Source organism: Coffea arabica, chromosome 1c (genome assembly GCF_036785885.1).
Source record: "Coffea arabica cultivar ET-39 chromosome 1c, Coffea Arabica ET-39 HiFi, whole genome shotgun sequence".
NCBI lineage: Eukaryota > Viridiplantae > Streptophyta > Magnoliopsida > Gentianales > Rubiaceae > Coffea > Coffea arabica.
This window is the reverse complement of record NC_092310.1, coordinates 30,649,499-30,668,105: the sequence shown is the minus strand read 5'-3', so window position 1 is coordinate 30,668,105 and position 18,607 is coordinate 30,649,499. Positions and strand designations below refer to the sequence as shown.

General features: G+C 42.2%; 1 protein-coding gene across 1 annotated transcript; it reads right to left on the bottom strand.

The window, feature by feature from the left end:
- Positions 1–979: 979 nt before the first annotated feature.
- On the bottom strand, positions 980–1,720 carry LOC140005133 (uncharacterized). Its single transcript, XM_072045457.1, has 2 exons — positions 1,478–1,720; positions 980–1,381 (listed from the first exon to the last, which is right to left on the bottom strand). Exons 1-2 carry the CDS (start codon positions 1,718–1,720, stop codon positions 980–982), a joined length of 645 nt encoding a protein of 214 aa, XP_071901558.1.
- Positions 1,721–18,607: the final 16,887 nt, after the last annotated feature.

The following is an 18,607-nucleotide window of genomic DNA, read 5'->3' as shown; positions in this document are numbered from 1 at the left end:
GGAAAAATGTGAAAACCCTAACTTGTTCCAACTTGAAAACGAAAAGTGAAACCCTACTTTCTAGGTTCATTTGCACTTATTGTGGAATGATTGGGTGGTAGGGCTATTATAAATTAATAATTTCCAAATAAAAGGGCATTTTTAAGAAAAACATGAGGGTTTTACAATTCCATAAATCGAATTTAGGGTTTCGGTTGAAATATGAGAAATTTGAGAAAACGGTCAATCACAAATTAAACTAAGGTTTCGATTAGACTTTTAGGGTTTCTAGTCTTTTAAAACAAAACAAGGTTTTAAATCAAACCCAAAGAAATAACTTTAGTTTCTTCTTTAAAACAAAATAATGTTTTAAAATAAAAATAAACTAAAGAAACCGTAATATCCTTTTTGAGACTAAACAAAAGATGATCCTAAAAGTTGGGATATCACAATCTCCCCTCCTTCAAAGAATTTCGTCCTCGAAATTGCAATCAACGAGCTAAGGGTTGGAATACTCGAGTTCATCAATAGTGGTAAGAATTACCTCAAGAATTAGTCACTCTATGTATTGCAATCCAAGATCCAACCGTATAATCCTTATCTTGCAGTCTCAATGGTCATTAAGTATCTTGTAAAACGAGTAGAAGGAAACCTCAAAACGATGGAAAATAGGGAAGGTACCTTCGGTGATTGCCAATAGGTCTGTCACCTCTTGGCTTCCTACAGCATAGGTCCTTGTCGGCACTTTCGGTCGATTACCCGTGGCATTAGTCGGCTTAGACGTGTTCCCTTCTGCCCTTGGCAAATTTCTTTCTTTTGGCAGGTGAGGGCACTGAGCAATCAGATGCTCAGCATTACCACATCGGTAGCATTTCCGTACATGTCTTTTCTTCCAACAATTATCTTTTATGTGATTAGCAGCCCCACAATATCCACATGCCATTCTAGGTCCAGAGGTCGGACCTCCTTGTGAGGTACCCCTTTGCGTCTCTCTCCCTACCTAATTTTTCTCAATATTTCCTTGATTTGGCATCCCAGTGGATCGTGGTACACCTATTCCTCGACCCTTCTTAGGTGGTGGCTCGCTTCCCGAGCTCTGTCCCTCAATATAACTACTTGTATCTGGGTGCTTTCTTTTCTTATCATGAAAGGCCTTTACTTGACTCTTAGTACTTTCAATTCTTTGTGCCTTTTCAATCGCTTGACTATAAGTCTCCAATTGAGCAGCTGCCGGTGCTTCCTGAATCTCTACATTCAAACCCTGAACAAACCGACGAATTCTCCTTTGGTCTGTCAGTACTAATTCTGGAGCAAAACAAGAAAGTTTGGTAAACTGTGTCTCGTACTCCGCCACACTCATAATCCCTTGACGTAGGTGTATGAACTCATCCTCTCGCCTTTCCTGAACAAGTGGCGGTAAGTGCTTCTCATTAAACTCACGAATGAAATTCACCCATGTCCATGGGGTTTGCTCTCTATCCTATTTGGCTCGAATCACATTCCACCAGGCACGAGCCGCTCCCTCAAATCGAAAAACGGCAAAAGCTATCTGCTGTCCCTCTGAGTATCCTGACGCAACAAAAATGTCTAACATTCGCTCCAACCAACTCTCCGCTATATCAGGGCTAGGTCCGCCTAAGAATTTTGACAGTAGAAATTTCTGGAACCGTTCTAAGGCACGGTCCTCTCCTTCATGATTTCCAGGATGTTGTACTTGGCCTTGACCCTGTTGGTTGACCATTTGTTCTAATAAATCAGCCATTTGCTGTATGGCTGTAGCTACCTGGGTTTCAGCTTGTATATTCGCATTTTCATTGGTTACTCCTTCGGTTCCTTATCCTCGTCCTCTACCCCACCACGAGTCTCCATTTGATGGTTTTATAGTTTCTATAATTGGGACAAAATATGGAATGAGATCAAAGCGTTGAAAAGTGATAAATGCATGGAATATTCAAAAGATCAAAATGTGTAAATATATATTCAAGTCACGCCAAAAATATACACAATATAATGCACCATATACACCAAGGGACATTTCAAATTAGACAAAGTCAAGTGCAGTAAGTACTATATATGTTGGCATTAACATACCACAAGTAAATGACATGTAGGAACAATGCAAGAGCAAAACGAAAGACAAAGCCTGTTCATGTTCCTACTCCACTTCCCAAGGTGCCCGTCGATCTCTTGTACTCGCTCTAGCCAGACAAAGCCTGTTCATGTTCCTAAAATGCAAGTCTCAAGTACTTAGCAGTGCCTCAACTCTGGAGTACTCAGGAATGAGAATCCGAAATAAGATAATTCACATCTTGAGCTGGCCAGTCCCAAGAGCAAACTATCTACAATCGAAATTCCTCCCTGACGTATCATTGGCCTCACATGTCACGAGAAAGATTTAAGGCCTAATAACAATTCTTGACTCCATAGCTTAAGCTCAACGAGCACTTAATCCTTCGTACTTATTCACCACTTAGCCCAAGCTCACTCCGCGAAGAGACCACGCGAAGCAGGCTCTGATACCACCTGTGACGGCCCCACCTCCCCCTAGGGCATACCCCAGGGTTCAGCGGGTTGCCTGCCCAGCTCTCGCCGGGACTCGATGCTCTAGAACTAGAAAATAGAGTTCATGCCAAAAAAAAATTTCTGTTTAAACGATTACATCTTCAAAAGTTGCATAAATTAGTACATCAAGTCATACATACCACGAGTACCGGAAAGTAAACCCTAGAAAAGCTGATAACTACAACCACCACGACAACTGTATACATCTTACTCGTCAACTTATAACAAGTACAAGTTCAACTCGTCTATAATCAAAAGACTAAACCCTTTCCCGAGCGATCCCCATGACGGCCCCCTGCTAAGGAAAACAAATAGAATGGGGTAAACTATATGCTTAGTGAGTAATCAGGGGGAAAAATGTAAACTCACATAATTGAACAAGTAAATCGAGATAATTCACATCAATAATCGAAAGGTAACATCACAATGGTAGGATACGGGTGGCTCCAAAGCCAGTTCAATTCCCCGAACTTGAACGCCTGTTGACACTCCGTCAACCAAAGTACTCATGGTCCGTAGACTCGACTTAAACTTCCCCGTTCACCTTATCAACCCCCGCTGGCCAATCAATAGCACACAGCAGCTCGAGCGAAATAAAATAACTTAGCTTTCGTCAAAGCTTTAACAAGGAACTAAATCCCAAGTTTAGCATGGAACTATCTTCGACCAAGCCCCAACTGGCTCGAATAGTTCGTCTATGTGACAGCCCCACCTTCCCCTAAGGCGAACCAAAGAGGTTAGCGGACTGCCTGCCCAGCTCTCGCCAGGACTAACGGTGCAGTATAAAGCGATCTATCACGTTTGAAACTTATAACGCGCGCAACAAGGCAAAAGAGCAAAATATCCCAAAATAAAAGAAACGAACTCCAGAGTCGGCCATGAATAGTAACCGACCCGTCCGAAACCCAACCAAGCATCGAAATACATATGCAACATAACATTAGCCATTTACAAGCCACAACGGCAAGCCAAAACCATTCACTAAGGAAGTACACATTCGATTTGCCTATCAAAAGGAAATGAACCCGTTATACATTAGGGTTTCACTTCAAGAGCAATACAAAAGACATTTACATGCTCAATTCGGCAATTGACTATCCAATCCATTCTCAAAAGTAATTATCACCCTGTAAGGAAAACAAATAATACGGAATGAGCTAAAGCCCAGTGGTATACCACCCAATAAGCAATCAAAGTCATATAAGAATGAACTTTCATTTAAAGTGCACAAATAAGCAATGAAGCAAAACGGTAAAAGGATACGGTCGGCTCTCAAGAGCCCATTTCCACGCTTGCAATCTTGATCCAACCTCATTGACTCTCCGTCAATGTTAAAAGTACCAAACCGTAGACCACCCTTTACTTCCAATCCTTCCACCTAACATACCCCAACCGGGCCCGCACTTCATTTCAGTAGTTTTTGGTAATACTCGAGTTTACCGGAACCAAGGGTCTCATTACCACAAGGTTCCCCAGTACAGTCCCCGTGGCAATTCAATCTTCACGACCAAGCCCTCGCCGGCTCGATCCAATTGACTACCAAACGGGGTTGAGCTCAGTAATGCAGTAAGGCCGTTGGACATCGTCCAAACGACATCAATTCAGTTTCCATGAAATGGAATTCACCAACCAATATATCAAGTTCAGTAATGCAATAAAACGGTAGCCAATCAATGACAATATCCAAAAGAGGTGAGGGCGGTCAAGTACACCCTCACCTTAATCAATTCCAATATGCAAGTAAGCCATCAAGGCATCACATAACATTTAACAAAGCCACATAGTAACAATTTAGTGAGTGGTATACTCACCAAGCAAGTAAGTGGTATTTCATGTACCACGATCACCAAGCCGTCGTGCACTACCTTCAAGCCCTAGAACATATAACACATACAATGAGACTCGATAACGAGTCATATAGCAACGCTAAACACAACCCCAATAGGGTTTCATATACATAAACGAGCATAATAGCAAACCAGAAATTAGAAAATGGCCTTAGTCTTGGCCCCCAAATAGAAAACTGTTTTACACTCATTATGCGGTAATGGCGTCAAATTCTCTATGGTTATCGGATGGGAGTGTAAGACCCACCGTTTCGAAGCTATGAAACAGGGCTACAATAATGTAGAAGACCACTCAATCCAGTTCGTAACACAACTAGGTCAAATATGCCAAATACTAACCCAGAATTCCTAAAACAGGTTCGCAAAACACAAAAAACTGTAATCGGTATATCTCAGTCCATACAAGTCCGAATGCCGAAATTCCAAAGGCATATGTTATCTAAGACACTCGGATACATTTCATCAGAAGACACCAACTCCAAAATCCAAACCAATTCCAGTCAAAATGGCCAATTACTATCGCAGTTTTCGCATTCTGTCCAAAGCAGAACAGCTACAGTAATTTCGTCATAACTCATTCTACATTAATCCAAATGACCTGAAATTTTACAGGCATCTCAATCAAATCAATACCTACAACTTTCATGTTTTGAGCAAAGTCTAATTCGGCCTCTAACCCAGTGATCTAAAACCGGACAGAATTGGGATTTAAGAACCCTAACTTTTCAATTTTCACACCAAATCCAAAATTGATTGCATTTTCCTATCCAATACACCTCATAGAGTCATTATCAACCATTACAATTCATCATACAAGGCCACAACATCCCATTCATATTAAACCAGAAAAATTCCCAATAAAATAAAAACTTCTCCAAAACTCCTCAAATCAAGAAACAAATCATATATTTCAACACCCATGCCACCATTAAGCACAAAATAACCATCATTAGCTATAGGGGAGAGGTTGAAGCATCACTTACCAAGAAACAAGAGAGAGGAGGATGTTGGACACCTTAATCCTTCAAACAAGGTTCACCTTTACACTCACTAACACTAGAAGATAGGATTTTATGGAGTGAAATGGATGGAAGCAAATGTTTTTGGTTGATTTGCACCAAGTAGAAGCTTGAAAATTGAAGAAATCTCCTTCCTTTCTTGCTCAAGGTGGCCGGCCAACAAGGAGAGAAAAATGGTGATTTTTTTGGTGAATTTTGAATATTTAATCCCTTGGTCAAATAAGTCAAGACAATGAATAGTAATTCTTAAAAGTTCAACCAATAAGAAAGTGACATGTGTCACTCTATTAAATGCATCCTTATCATTCTTTTCTCTCTCACATCAATCACTTTACACACCCTACTTATCTCTTAATACTCGATAAACTTTTAACAGTATCCGAAACTTAACCTTATTGGCCGAATTTTTCCGAACTTTTCGCACTAGTGGGTCCCACGTCCAATATTTATTCTTAATTTTCTAAAAACTCACCAATGCTAGAAAAATCATCTTAAAACTATAATTGCTCATAAAATCCACTAAGAAAATATTTCTAAGCCAGAAAATGCAGAAAACATGCAATTAAGGGGAAAATAAACCCTAGGAAAATAATTAGGGTTTTACGGGATCTCACACTCTCCCCCTCTTAAAAGAATTTCGTCCTCGAAATTTCTCACCTTAATTTCTGAAAAGGTTTGGGTATTTCTTTCGCATTTCCTCTTCCATCTCCCAGGTAGCTTCCTCAACTCCGTGGTTCCTCCACAGCACTTTCACTAGCGGAATCCGCTTATTCCTGAGTTCTTTGACTTTTCGATCGAGTACTTGAACTGGTTTCTCTTCATAGGCCAGTGATTCATCTACTTCGATATCCTCCGATTGCAATACATGGGATGGGTCTGGATGATACTTCTTTAGCATCGAGACGTGAAATACATCGTGGATTCGAGAGAGACTAGACGGTAGTTCCAATCGATACGCGACCGCTCCAACCCTCTGAAGGATCTTGTAGGGTCCGACGTACCGCGGTTGAAGCTTCTTTCCTTTCCCCGCTGTAAGACTTCGTAAGGGTGTGATTTTGAGAAATACATGGTCTCCAACTTCAAATTCCAAATCTTTTCTTCGATTATCCGCGTAGCTCTTTTGTCGACTCTGAGCTGTTTGAAGTCGTTGCCGAATCAACTTGACCTTTTCCTGAGCCTCTTCCATCCATGGAATGGTTGCCGGGTCTAGCGCTTTCTTTTCACCAACTTCATCCCAGTAAATCGGTGAGCGGCACTTGCGTCCGTAGAGAGCTTCGTACGGAGCCATTTGAATTGACGAATGGAAGCTATTATTGTACGCAAACTCCACTAAGGTCATGTGCTGACCCCAATTGCCTCCGAAATCCAAGATGCACGTTCGCAGCATGTCCTCGAGAGTTTGAATTGTCCGTTCTGACTGGCCATCCGTCTGAGGATGATAGGTTGTGCTCAAATTGAGTTTCGTCCCCAGGGTTTCTTGAAACTTCTGCCAAAACCGAGACACAAATCGTGGATCCCGATCAGAGACGATGCTCACAGGAACACCCTGTAGTCTTACAACCTCATCCATGTACAGTCGAGCCAATTTGTCCATTGAGTACTTCATGTTCACCGGCAAGAAATGGGCCGACTTGGTTAATCGATCAACGATCACCCAAACGGCATCGTGTCCTCTTTGTGTCCTCGGTAAACCGGAAACGAAGTCCATAGTGATGTTTTCCCACTTTCACTCGGGTATCTCCAAGGGTTGTAACAGACCCGATGGTTTTTGATGCTCTGCCTTCACTTGCTGGCAAATGAGACATTTCTGCACGTACTGAGCGATTTCCCTCTTCATATTGTCCACCAATAGGTTCCTTTTAGGTCTTGATACATCTTGCTGCTGCCCGGATGGATTGTATATTTGGACCGATGAGCTTCCTCCAGAATCTCCATTTTCATCGACTCTTCCTTTGGTACCACCATTCGGTTCCGATATTTTAAAATACCCTCAGGACTCAAATTAAAGTCCGTAGTTTCTCCCTTATCCACTTTCTCTCTCCATTTCTGTACCATCAAATCTTCTTTTTGTGCCTCTTTAATACGTTCCAATAGAGTGGATGTCACCCTTACATTGCTAAATATCACCTTATGACTCCCAAGACAGGGTTTCCACTCGCACACGGACACTAGCAAATCCCATTCCTTAATCATTAGCCCTGCTACTTGCACTTTACGACTCAAGGCATCCGCTACTACATTTGCCTTTCCCGGATGGTAGTTGATTGTACAATCGTAGTCCTCCAGAAATTCCATCCATCGCCGTTGCCTCATGTTCAGTTCCTTCTGGGAGAAAAGGTACCTAAGACTCTTGTGATCCGAAAACACTTCGAAGGTCACCCCATATAGGTAATGCCTCCACTTTTTCAGTGCGAACACAACTGCAGCTAATTCTAGATCGTGAGTCGGGTAGTTCTGCTCGTGAAGCTTCAATTTCCTAGAGGCAAAAGCAATCACATTCCGGTTCTGCATCAAAACACATCCCAATCCCTCTCGCGACGCGTCCGCATATACTGCAAACCCGTCCACTCCATTTGGCAAGACCAGTACCGGAGCCATGGTCAATCTTTTCTTTAACTCCTGAAAATTCGTTTCGCATCGGCCGTTCCAGATAAACTGGCCATGCTTCTTTGTCAAGTCGGTTAATGGTCCGGCTAACTTGGAGAAATCTTTAATGAACCTTCGGTAATACGCAGCTAGCCCTAGAAAGCTGTGAATCTCCGTGGGGGTTTCTGGCCTCTTCCAATTTGTCACGGCCTCAACCTTCGCCGGGTCCACCGAAATACCTTCGCGAGAGATCACGTGCCCTAGAAATGCCACTTTCTCCAACCAGAACTCACATTTACTAAACTTGGCGTACAGTTGATGTTCCTTCAATGTCTGCAACACCACTCTCAAATGCTCCTCATGCTCCTCGCGTGTCTTAGAGTAGACCAAAATGTCGTCAATGAACACCACGACAAATCGGTCTAGATAGGGTTTAAAAACCCTATGCATTAAGTCCATGAAGGCGGCGGGAGCATTGGTCAGTCCAAAGGGCATAACGGCGAACTCGTAATGCCCGTACCTCGAGTTGAAAGCAGTTTTCGGAATGTCCTCCTTCTTTATCAATAACTGATAGTATCCCTGTCGGAGGTCCAACTTGGAGAAGACCACTGCTCCCTGCAGCTGGTCAAACAACTCATCGATGTGGGGCAGTGGATACTTATTCTTGATGGTCACGTTGTTCAGCCCCCGATAATCAATACACATTCTCAAGGTCCCGTCCTTTTTCTTCACAAATAGGACCGGAGCTCCCCAAGGAGACTCACTCTCGTGAATGAATCCCCGCTCCAAAAGGTCTTGCAATTGCAACTTAAGCTCTTTAAGTTCTGCAGGCGCCATTCGGTAAGGGGTTTTCGAGATAGGTGCAGTTCCAGGTAAAAGATCTATTCGAAATTCTATCTCTCTTTCCGGAGGTAGGGCTACTAACTCATCAGGAAACACATCCGGAAATTCCCTCACAACGGCCACGTCTTCCACTTTTAGCTTATCTGTAGGGGTGTTAATTAAGAAGGCAAAAAATCCTTGCGCCCCTTTACTTATCAGTTTCCTAGCTCGAATGCCCGAAATGAGAGCAGATGAGGCTAACCTACCCCTTATATCCAACCTTAAGGTTGCCTCGCCAGGAATGCGAAATTCAACTATTTTCGTTTTACAGTCCAGTTGGGCGTTATATTTGGCTAACCAGTCCATACCCAGAATCACGTCGTACCCCTTAATGGACAAGCTAATCAGGTCTCCTAGAAACCTCCTTTCACCTACCCATACATCGCAATCCCTATAAACCATACTAGTCACCAAACGTTGATTCCCAGTAGGTGTACTAACCTCTAAGTCATATGGTAAGCTAGCAGGTTTTATATCGATGCCACACATGAAATCAGGGTTAACAAACGAATGAGTGGCACCAAGATCAATTAAAACTTTGGCAAAGCGGTGGAAAATAGGGATCGTACCTTCTACGACCTCGAAAGACTCTGGGATCTGGTGGGGCTCTAAGGAATATACCCTAGCCGGAACTTTTGGTTTGGATCCGTCTCCCTTGGCCGATCCAGTATTGGTCCTCGACGGTAGTTGGCTCCCCTTTCCGTCTTGTTTCAGGATCGAACATGTAGCCAGCTGATGGTCCGCACTTCCACACCGCAGGCATTTCCCCTGTTTCCTCCAGCAGTTGTCCTCGGTGTGGTTTGTCTTCCCACAGTGCCCACAGGGACCGCGAGGTGCAGAAGCCGAGCCACTCTGAACGTTTCCCCTCGGTTCTCGCCCAGCTTGACCACCCCTGAACGGAGTCCCACTGCCTGATCCGGACTGTCGACCACCACCCATGCCCCGTCCAAATTTGGAGGGAGTGCTCTTCTCACCCTGTCCCGAAGTACTCCCAGGAAAGCCACGCTTCTTGGCCTGGAAGTTTCGGACCTGTAGCCGTGCACTTTCCACTCGTTGGGCTTTTTCTATTGCCTCGCTAAAAGTAGTGATTTGAGCCGCCGCGAGGTCTTTCTGGATGTCAACGTTCAAGCCCTGAATAAAGCGCCTCACCCGTCGTTGCTCGGTCATGATTAGTTCAGGCGCGAATTTGGACAGGCGGGTAAACTGGCTCTCGTACTCCGCCACCGTCTGAGCCCCTTGCCGGAGCCGGATAAACTCGTCCTCCTTCCTCTCCTGGACTAAAGGAGGGAAAAACTTGGCATTGAATTCCCGGATGAAGTTCACCCAAGTCCTCTGTGTCTGTTCCCGCTCCTATTTCTGCCTAATTACGTTCCACTAGGAACGGGCAGCTCCCTCGAGTTGAAACACGGCAAATGTCACCTGCCGTTCCTCTGGGTAGTGTAGGGCCGCGAATATATCAACCATTTTCTCAAGCCACTTCTCGGCGACGTCAGGGTCGGGTCCCCCAATAAACTTCGGCGGAGAGAACTTTTGGAAACGTTCTAGTGCTCTATCTTCGCTCTCAACGTGGTTACCAGGGTTCCCAGGGTTAGGGTTTGGGTTTTGGCCCTGTTGTTGCACTACTTGTGCGAGTAGGTTGGTCATTTGCTGCATAGCAGCAGCGATTTGAACGTTGGGGTCTATCTGGGGTTCAGGATTTGGTCCAGTAGAGGCTTCCCCCGTTTCCCTAACCGGTGTGGGTTGCCTACCGCGCCCGCGTCCCCGACCACTTCGTGTTCCTTCCATAAGTTCACTCGGTCTAGGCAAAAGTACTAAGCCAAAGCGGTAACAAAACATGTAAGTAACACATAACTTTTCACATAACACATATTGATGCATTTCAAACAAGATCACAAGCACACATATATACAGGCCAAACATATATTTACAATCAGTCAGTCAAGTACGGCCAAAGCACGTACGTACATACACGATCTTCCCGAGGATAGGCCTATCAAAAGAAATTTACACGTAGCTAACTCTACATCCAAAACGGTTAGCTAAGGCTCTATCCCTCTCCCTATGTACATTCAAAACCACCACTAGCCAAAAGGCGCCCTAAGATCAAGGCCTAATCAGTCGCTGGGGTCTGGGACCCAGGCGACGAGGTAGACTCCTTCCCAGCCTCGGCCCCAGCATACGAGGCCTCATCACTAGACTCCTCGAGTCCGTCGTCGCATAAGTTAAGGATCGCCTCAGCACGACCCCTGACCTTGCGAGCTCGCTTGACCTCACGCTCGCGACCATCCCTCAGTTGCACACATAGGTCATTAACTCGGTCCTCCGCCTCATTCACGTCATACTCAAGCTCCATGATACGTGCGGCTTGCTTGTCATTGGTCGCCTTCGCCTGAGCCACCTCAGCCTCCAATGTAGCAACCGCAGCTTCAAGCTTAGTATTTTCCTTAGCAAACTCCTCGCGTTCCTTTGCCACCGACAAAACTAGTGTATTTGGGTAGGCAAAGTTGCTACGACACTCACATTGTCGAACGCGGCTGGCCGGGCTCCAACGCACCACGGCCCCCTTCTGCCTAAGTTGATACTTAATTGGCGGCAGCGAGCTACGAGGACGATCTCCTGCCGGGCGGTCACTCGGATCACCACTCGCATCCATCCTATAACAAAGGAAAATCACATGAATAAACTTAATAGGCATAAACAATAGCATCCCCAAGTCGAGCACTTCTATTATCCCCAGGCTAATTCAAACCTAGGCTCTGATACCACCTGTGACAGCCCCACCTTCCCCTAAGGCGAACCAAAGAGGTTAGCGGACTGCCTGCCCAGTTCTCGCCAGGACTAACGGTGCAGTATAAAGCGATCTATCACGTTTGAAACTTATAACGCGCGCAACAAGGCAAAAGGGCAAAATATCCCAAAATAAAAGAAACGAACTCCAGAGTCGGCCATGAATAGTAACCGACCCGTCCGAAACCCAACCAAGCATCGAAATACATATGCAACATAACATTAGCCATTTACAAGCCACAACGGCAAGCCAAAACCATTCACTAAGGAAGTACACATTCGATTTGCCTATCAAAAGGAAATGAACCCGTTATACATTAGGGTTTCACTTCAAGAGCAACACAAAAGACATTTACATGCTCAATTCGGCAATTGACTATCCAATCCATTCTCAAAAGTAATTATCACCCTGTAAGGAAAACAAATAACATGGAATGAGCTAAAGCCCAGTGGTATACCACCCAATAAGCAATCAAAGTCATATAAGAATGAACTTTCATTTAAAGTGCACAAATAAGCAGTGAAGCAAAACGGTAAAAGGATACGGTCGGCTCTCAATAGCCCATTTCCACGCTTGCAATCTTGATCCAACCTCATTGACTCTCCGTCAATGTTAAAAGTACCAAACCGTAGACCACCCTTTACTTCCAATCCTTCCACCTAACATACCCCAACCGGGCCCGCACTTCATTTCAGTAGTTTTTGGTAATACTCGAGTTTACCGGAACCAAGGGTCTCATTACCACAAGGTTCCCCAGTACAGTCCCCGTGGCAATTCAATCTTCACGACCAAGCCCTCGCCGGCTCGATCCAATTGACTACCAAACGGGGTTGAGCTCAGTAATGCAGTAAGGCCGTTGGACATCGTCCAAACGACATCAATTCAGTTTCCATGAAATGGAATTCACCAACCAATATATCAAGTTCAGTAATGCAATAAAACGGTAGCCAATCAATGACAATATCCAAAAGAGGTGAGGGCGGTCAAGTACACCCTCACCTTAATCAATTCCAATATGCAAGTAAGCCATCAAGGCATCACATAACATTTAACAAAGCCACATAGTAACAATTTAGTGAGTGGTATACTCACCAAGCAAGTAAGTGGTATTTCATGTACCATGATCACCAAGCCGTCGTGCACTACCTTCAAGCCCTAGAACATATAACACATACAATGAGACTCGATAACGAGTCATATAGCAACGCTAAACACAACCCCAATAGGGTTTCATATACATAAACGAGCATAATAGCAAACCAGAAATTAGAAAATGGCCTTAGTCTTGGCCCCCAAATAGAAAACTGTTTTACACTCATTATGCGGTAATGGCGTCAAATTCTCTACGGTTATCGGATGGGGGTGTAAGACCCACCGTTTCGAAGCTATGAAACAGGGCTACAATAATGTAGAAGACCACTCAATCCAGTTCGTAACACAACTAGGTCAAATATGAATACTAACCCAGAATTCCTAAAACAGGTTCGCAAAACACAAAAAACTGTAATCGGTATATCTCAGTCCATACAAGTCCAAATGCCGAAATTCCAAAGGCATATGTTAGCTAAGACACTCGGTTACATTTCATCAGAAGGCACCAACTCCAAAATCCAAACCAATTCCAGTCAAAATGGCCAATTACTATCGCAGTTTTCGCATTCTGTCCAAAGCAGAACAGCTACAGTAATTTCGTCATAACTCATTCTACATTAATCCAAATGACCTGAAATTTTACAGAAATCTCAATCAAATCAATACCTACAACTTTCATGTTTTGAGCAAAGTCTAATTCGGCCTCTAACCCAGTGATCTAAAACCGGACAGAATTGGGATTTTAGAACCCTAACTTTTCAATTTTCACACCAAATCCAAAATTGATTGCATTTTCCTATCCAATACACCTCATAGAGTCATTATCAACCATTACAATTCATCATACAAGGCCACAACATCCCATTCATATTAAACCAGAAAAATTCCCAATAAAATAAAAACTTCTCCAAAACTCCTCAAATCAAGAAACAAATCATATATTTCAACACCCATGCCACCATTAAGCACAAAATAACCATCATTAGCTATAGGGGAGAGGTTGAAGCATCACTTACCAAGAAACAAGAGAGAGGAGGATGTTGGACACCTTAATCCTTCAAACAAGGTTCACCTCTACACTTACTAACACTAGAAGATAGGATTTTATGGAGTGAAATGGATGGAAGCAAATGGTTTTGGTTGATTTGCACCAAGTAGAAGCTTGAAAATTGAAGAAATCTCCTCCCTTTCTTGCTCAAGGTGGCCGGCCAACAAGGAGAGAAAAATGGTGATTTTTTTGGTGAATTTTGGATATTTAATCCCTTGGTCAAATAAGTCAAGACAATGAATAGTAATTCTTAAAAGTTCAACCAATAAGAAAGTGACATGTGTCACTCTATTAAATGCATCCTTATCATTCTTTTCTCTCTCACATCAATCACTTTACACACCCTACTTATCTCTTAATACTCGATAAACTTTTAACAGTATCCGAAACTTAACCTTATTGGCCGAATTTTTCCGAACTTTTCGCACTAGTGGGTCCCACGTCCAATATTTATTCTTAATTTTCTAAAAACTCACCAATGCTAGAAAAATCATCTTAAAACTATAATTGCTCATAAAATCCACTAAGAAAATATTTCTAAGCCAGAAAATGCAGAAAACATGCAATTAAGGGGAAAATAAACCCTAGGAAAATAATTAGGGTTTTACGGGATCTCACAGTCTAACCCTTGGAACAGGGCTGGAACCAAGCCCTGAGATATCCGATCTTTCAATAGATGGTATCTCTCAACAAAGCACTTACCCCAAACAACACACAGCAAATGGGGTTCAATTCAAGTCATTTAATCACCCCCATCAGCACACAACAAAAGGATGATACTCAAGATAAGGCATGTATTCTCACATAGGAAATCAAAACAAAGGATGGGCTTAGGTCGAGTGAGATAAAGTACACCCTCGCCTAAGTACCCATTTAACATATACAAGGTACTTCAATAATTTCACATCAATAAACAACCCAATTACTCACTTGATAAAGTTTGGCATGAAAAACGATACAAGTCACTGAGCTTGATCGTCACCGTCTAAAGCCTCACAATCTGTATTGATAGATTATATACACACATAAGTGAAACGGCCATACAATAGCAGTTTATAACTTAAATGATCGAATACGCTCGAAAATGGTCAAAAGTAATGAAAAACGGTCAAAAATGACATTAAGGTCAAAAGATTGTCAAAATTGCCCGAAACGGCTGGAATGGTAACAAAATAACAAAAGTAGACCTAAACGGTCCAAAACAGCAAAAACGGTTGAGAAATACACTTGCACGTGCGTGGAAATGAAAATGGTACAAAATGGGTTACACGATTTTGCTCATAACTGGAGTTGTGGTTATCGGATCAAAATGTACTAGGTAGTGTCTCGAAACTTAAACAAAAGGTTACAACTTCCATGAAGACACCTCGACCCAGTTTTTAGTGTATTCTAGTCATATTTGCAAAATATAGAACTAGAACTCCAAAGGCTAGTTTATCTTTCTCGTGAAAATTTGGCGGCATGCCCCTTGTGTTTACCCATTTTCCAGCCATTTATGGCTTCAATATTTTCCTCAAATCAGTCCCAAAGTCACACATATGCAATGGTAACACAATAGCCCTTCAACTATGCTCAAAATACCCCAACTACAACGCAAGTACTAACATGGTAATCGGAAATCAAGTTCAAAGACAAATAAGCGAATGGCCGCTTTGTTGTCTCTCAGCGTAACGAGCACAACTGAAGTTACATTTATCGGATTGGGGTAAAATTTATACCGTTTCGAAGCTAAGACAAAGAACTACAACTTTTATGAAGATCACTCAGTCCAGTTTGTGGTGTATCTAGGTCAAAATATCCAATGACAAAACCAGAATCTCACATTCGGACTTGTTAACCACCTTATCCGTAAACGACAATAACTCAGGCTACCGAATTCCGATCGAGGTGATTCTAGGGGCGTTGGAAAGCTAAGACATGTAACTAAAACTTTCATGTTTTGGCCAAAGGCTAAATCAGTACGCATAAGGGTGAATAGATGTGGTGAGATTGGTGAAATGTCAAAACTGTCCATTGGACTAAACCTATGAGAGTCAGGGGTATTTTTGTCTTTTCATAGGCTACGTTGTTCCGATTGAGCTGAAATTTTGTACGTAATAAAATATCATTCTATACAACTTTCATGTTTCCTACCAAGCCTAATTCGGCCTCTAACATAGGGCACTGAAACTGGACAGAACTGAAGCATACAATTCCAGAAATCTGAAATTTTGGGATTTCAAGGGCAATCTCTTCATTTTCTTGATTCAATCACTACCACAACCTCTTATACTAGACTATATATATCATATACCACTCCTACAACAAGTATAAGAAGGAAATCAGTCAAACCCTAGCTTACATACATCACCCCAAAATCGTCACAACAACTTATATAGCTACTAATCTAACCAAAACATGAGTTATATAACATCTTAAACAAAAATAAAAGAACCAAAGCCATGGGTCAGACCTTATACCTCAACAAAAGGGCTTGAAAGAGTAATACTTCACCTCCTTTTGAAATTTTTGGTTCCCTTAGCTTCCCAAGCTTCCAAACTAGTGATTAATCGGTTTAGTTTTGCTTGGTTTCACTCACAACTCTTGATTTGAGGTTGGAATTAGAAACTCTCTTCACTCTTTCTCCCTCAAACTCACGACCAGAAAAGGCAAAAATGAGGAATAAATGAAGCTCAAGAAAGGATAAGAAGGTTGGAATTAGTTTGGTCAAACAACCGTTGGATGTTCGCCACATGTCGCCTGAAGATGAACTCTCAAAATTTGCTTTTCTCTCTCTTAATTTGGTCCACAATTTCGGCTGGAATGAGAGGATATTTAGGGCTGATTTTACTCAATTAATAATAAGGAAATTAAGGTAATAAAATAGTGGTCAAGTGGTGCACTCAATCGATAACGATCGATACCCGTCGGTTCGAGCGGATTTTCCTTAAATCGTGTATACTAAGGTTTTAACTTCTAAGTCACTAACTTATTATTATCACTTCTAATCATATAATATTTCCTCATCCAAAAGTCACTCTTACCTACCAATTTTGATCCTCACTCCCTATCGAATAATCATACTATGGAAAAACCTGAAAACCCTAACTTGCTCCAACTTGAAAACGAAAAGTGAAACCCTACTTTCTAGGTTCATTTGCACTTATTGTGGAATGATTGGGTGGTAGGGCTATTATAAATTAATAATTTCCAAATAAAAGGGCATTTTTAAGAAAAACGTGAGGGTTTTACAATTCCATAAATCGAATTTAGGGTTTCGGTTGAAATATGAGAAATTTGAGAAAACGGTCAATCACAAATGAAACTAGGGTTTCGATTAGACTTTTAGGGCTTCTAGTCTTTTAAAACAAAACAAGGTTTTAAATCAAACCCAAAGAAATATCTTTAGTTTCTTCTTTAAAACAAAATAATGTTTTAAAATAAAAATAAACTAAAGAAACCGTAATATCCTTTTTGAGACTAAACAAAAGATGATCCTAAAAGTTGGGGTATCACAGTGAAACCCTACTTTTTAGGTTCATTTGCACTTATTGTGGAATGATTGGGTAGTAGGGCTATAATAAATGAATACTTTCCAAATAAAGGGCATTTTTGAGAAAAACATATAAGGAATTTGCAAGTCCTCACACTCTCTCCCCCTTAGAAGAATTTCGACCTCGAAATTCATACCTTTCGTCGTGAACAGGTCAGGATATTTCTCTTGCATGTCTTTTTCTAACTCCCAGGTTGCTTCTTCCACATCGTGATGATTCCATAGAACCTTTACTAATGGAATCTGCTTGTTTCTCAGGTCCTTCACCTTCCGATCCAATATTTGAATAGGTCGTTTTTCATAGGTTAAGGACTCGTCTAGTTCAACATCTTCGGGTGGCAAAATGTGAATCGGATCCGGATGATATTTCTTAAGCAAAGAAACATGGAAAACGTCATGGATCCGAGACAAGCTAGTTGGTAACTCAAGTCGATAAGCCACCTTTCCTATTCATTGGAGTATATTGAAAGGTCCTATGTATCGTGGTTGCAACTTTTTCCCTTTTCCTGCTCTAATCTTTCCTTTCAACGGGGTAATTCGAAGAAACACCTTATCTCCAATCTCAAACTCCAAATCCTTTCTCCGATGATCAGCATAACTTTTCTGTCGGGTATGGGCTGTTTGAAGTCTTTAGCGGATCACCTTTACCCTCTCGTAGGCTTCCTCAACCCATGGTATTGTAGCCGGATCTATAATCTTTCTTTCTCCTACTTCATCCCAATGGATTGGGGATCGACATCGTCGTCCATACAAGGCTTCATATGGGGCCATTTGAATAGAGGAATGATAACTATTGTTATATGCAAATTCAACCAAGGTTAAGTATCGGCTCCAACTTCCTCCAAAATCCACAATACAGGCTCTCAGCATATCCTCAAGAGTTTGACTAGTTCTCTCAGATTGTCCATCAGTTTGCGGGTGATATGCTGTACTATAATTCAACTTAGTTCCTAGAGCCTCCTGCAATTTCTGCCAAAATCGAGATACAAACCTGGGGTCTCTATCAGATACAATACTCACTGGTATCCCATGTAACCTCACAATTTCATCCATATAAAGTTTGGCAAGTTTCTCCAAAGAATATTTCATATTCACTGGCAGGAAATGTGCAGTCTTAGTTAATCTGTTCACTATTACCCAAATCGCATCATGCCCCTTTTGTGTTCGTGGCAACCCTGATACAAAATCCATCGTTATGTGCTCCCATTTCCATTCAGGGATCTCTAAAGGCTGTAACAGACCTGACGGTTTTTGATGCTCAGCTTTCACCTG

Bases quoted from the DNA above. Each gene is read 5' to 3' on its own strand.
- LOC140005133 (XM_072045457.1), bottom strand. From the start codon at position 1,720: ATGGTCAACCAACAGGGTCAAGGCCAAGTACAACATCCTGGAAATCAT. The intron at 1,382-1,477 runs GTGATTCGAGCC...CCACTTGTTCAG, and splicing joins CGGCTCGTGCCTGGTGGAAT to GAAAGGCGAGAGGATGAGTT.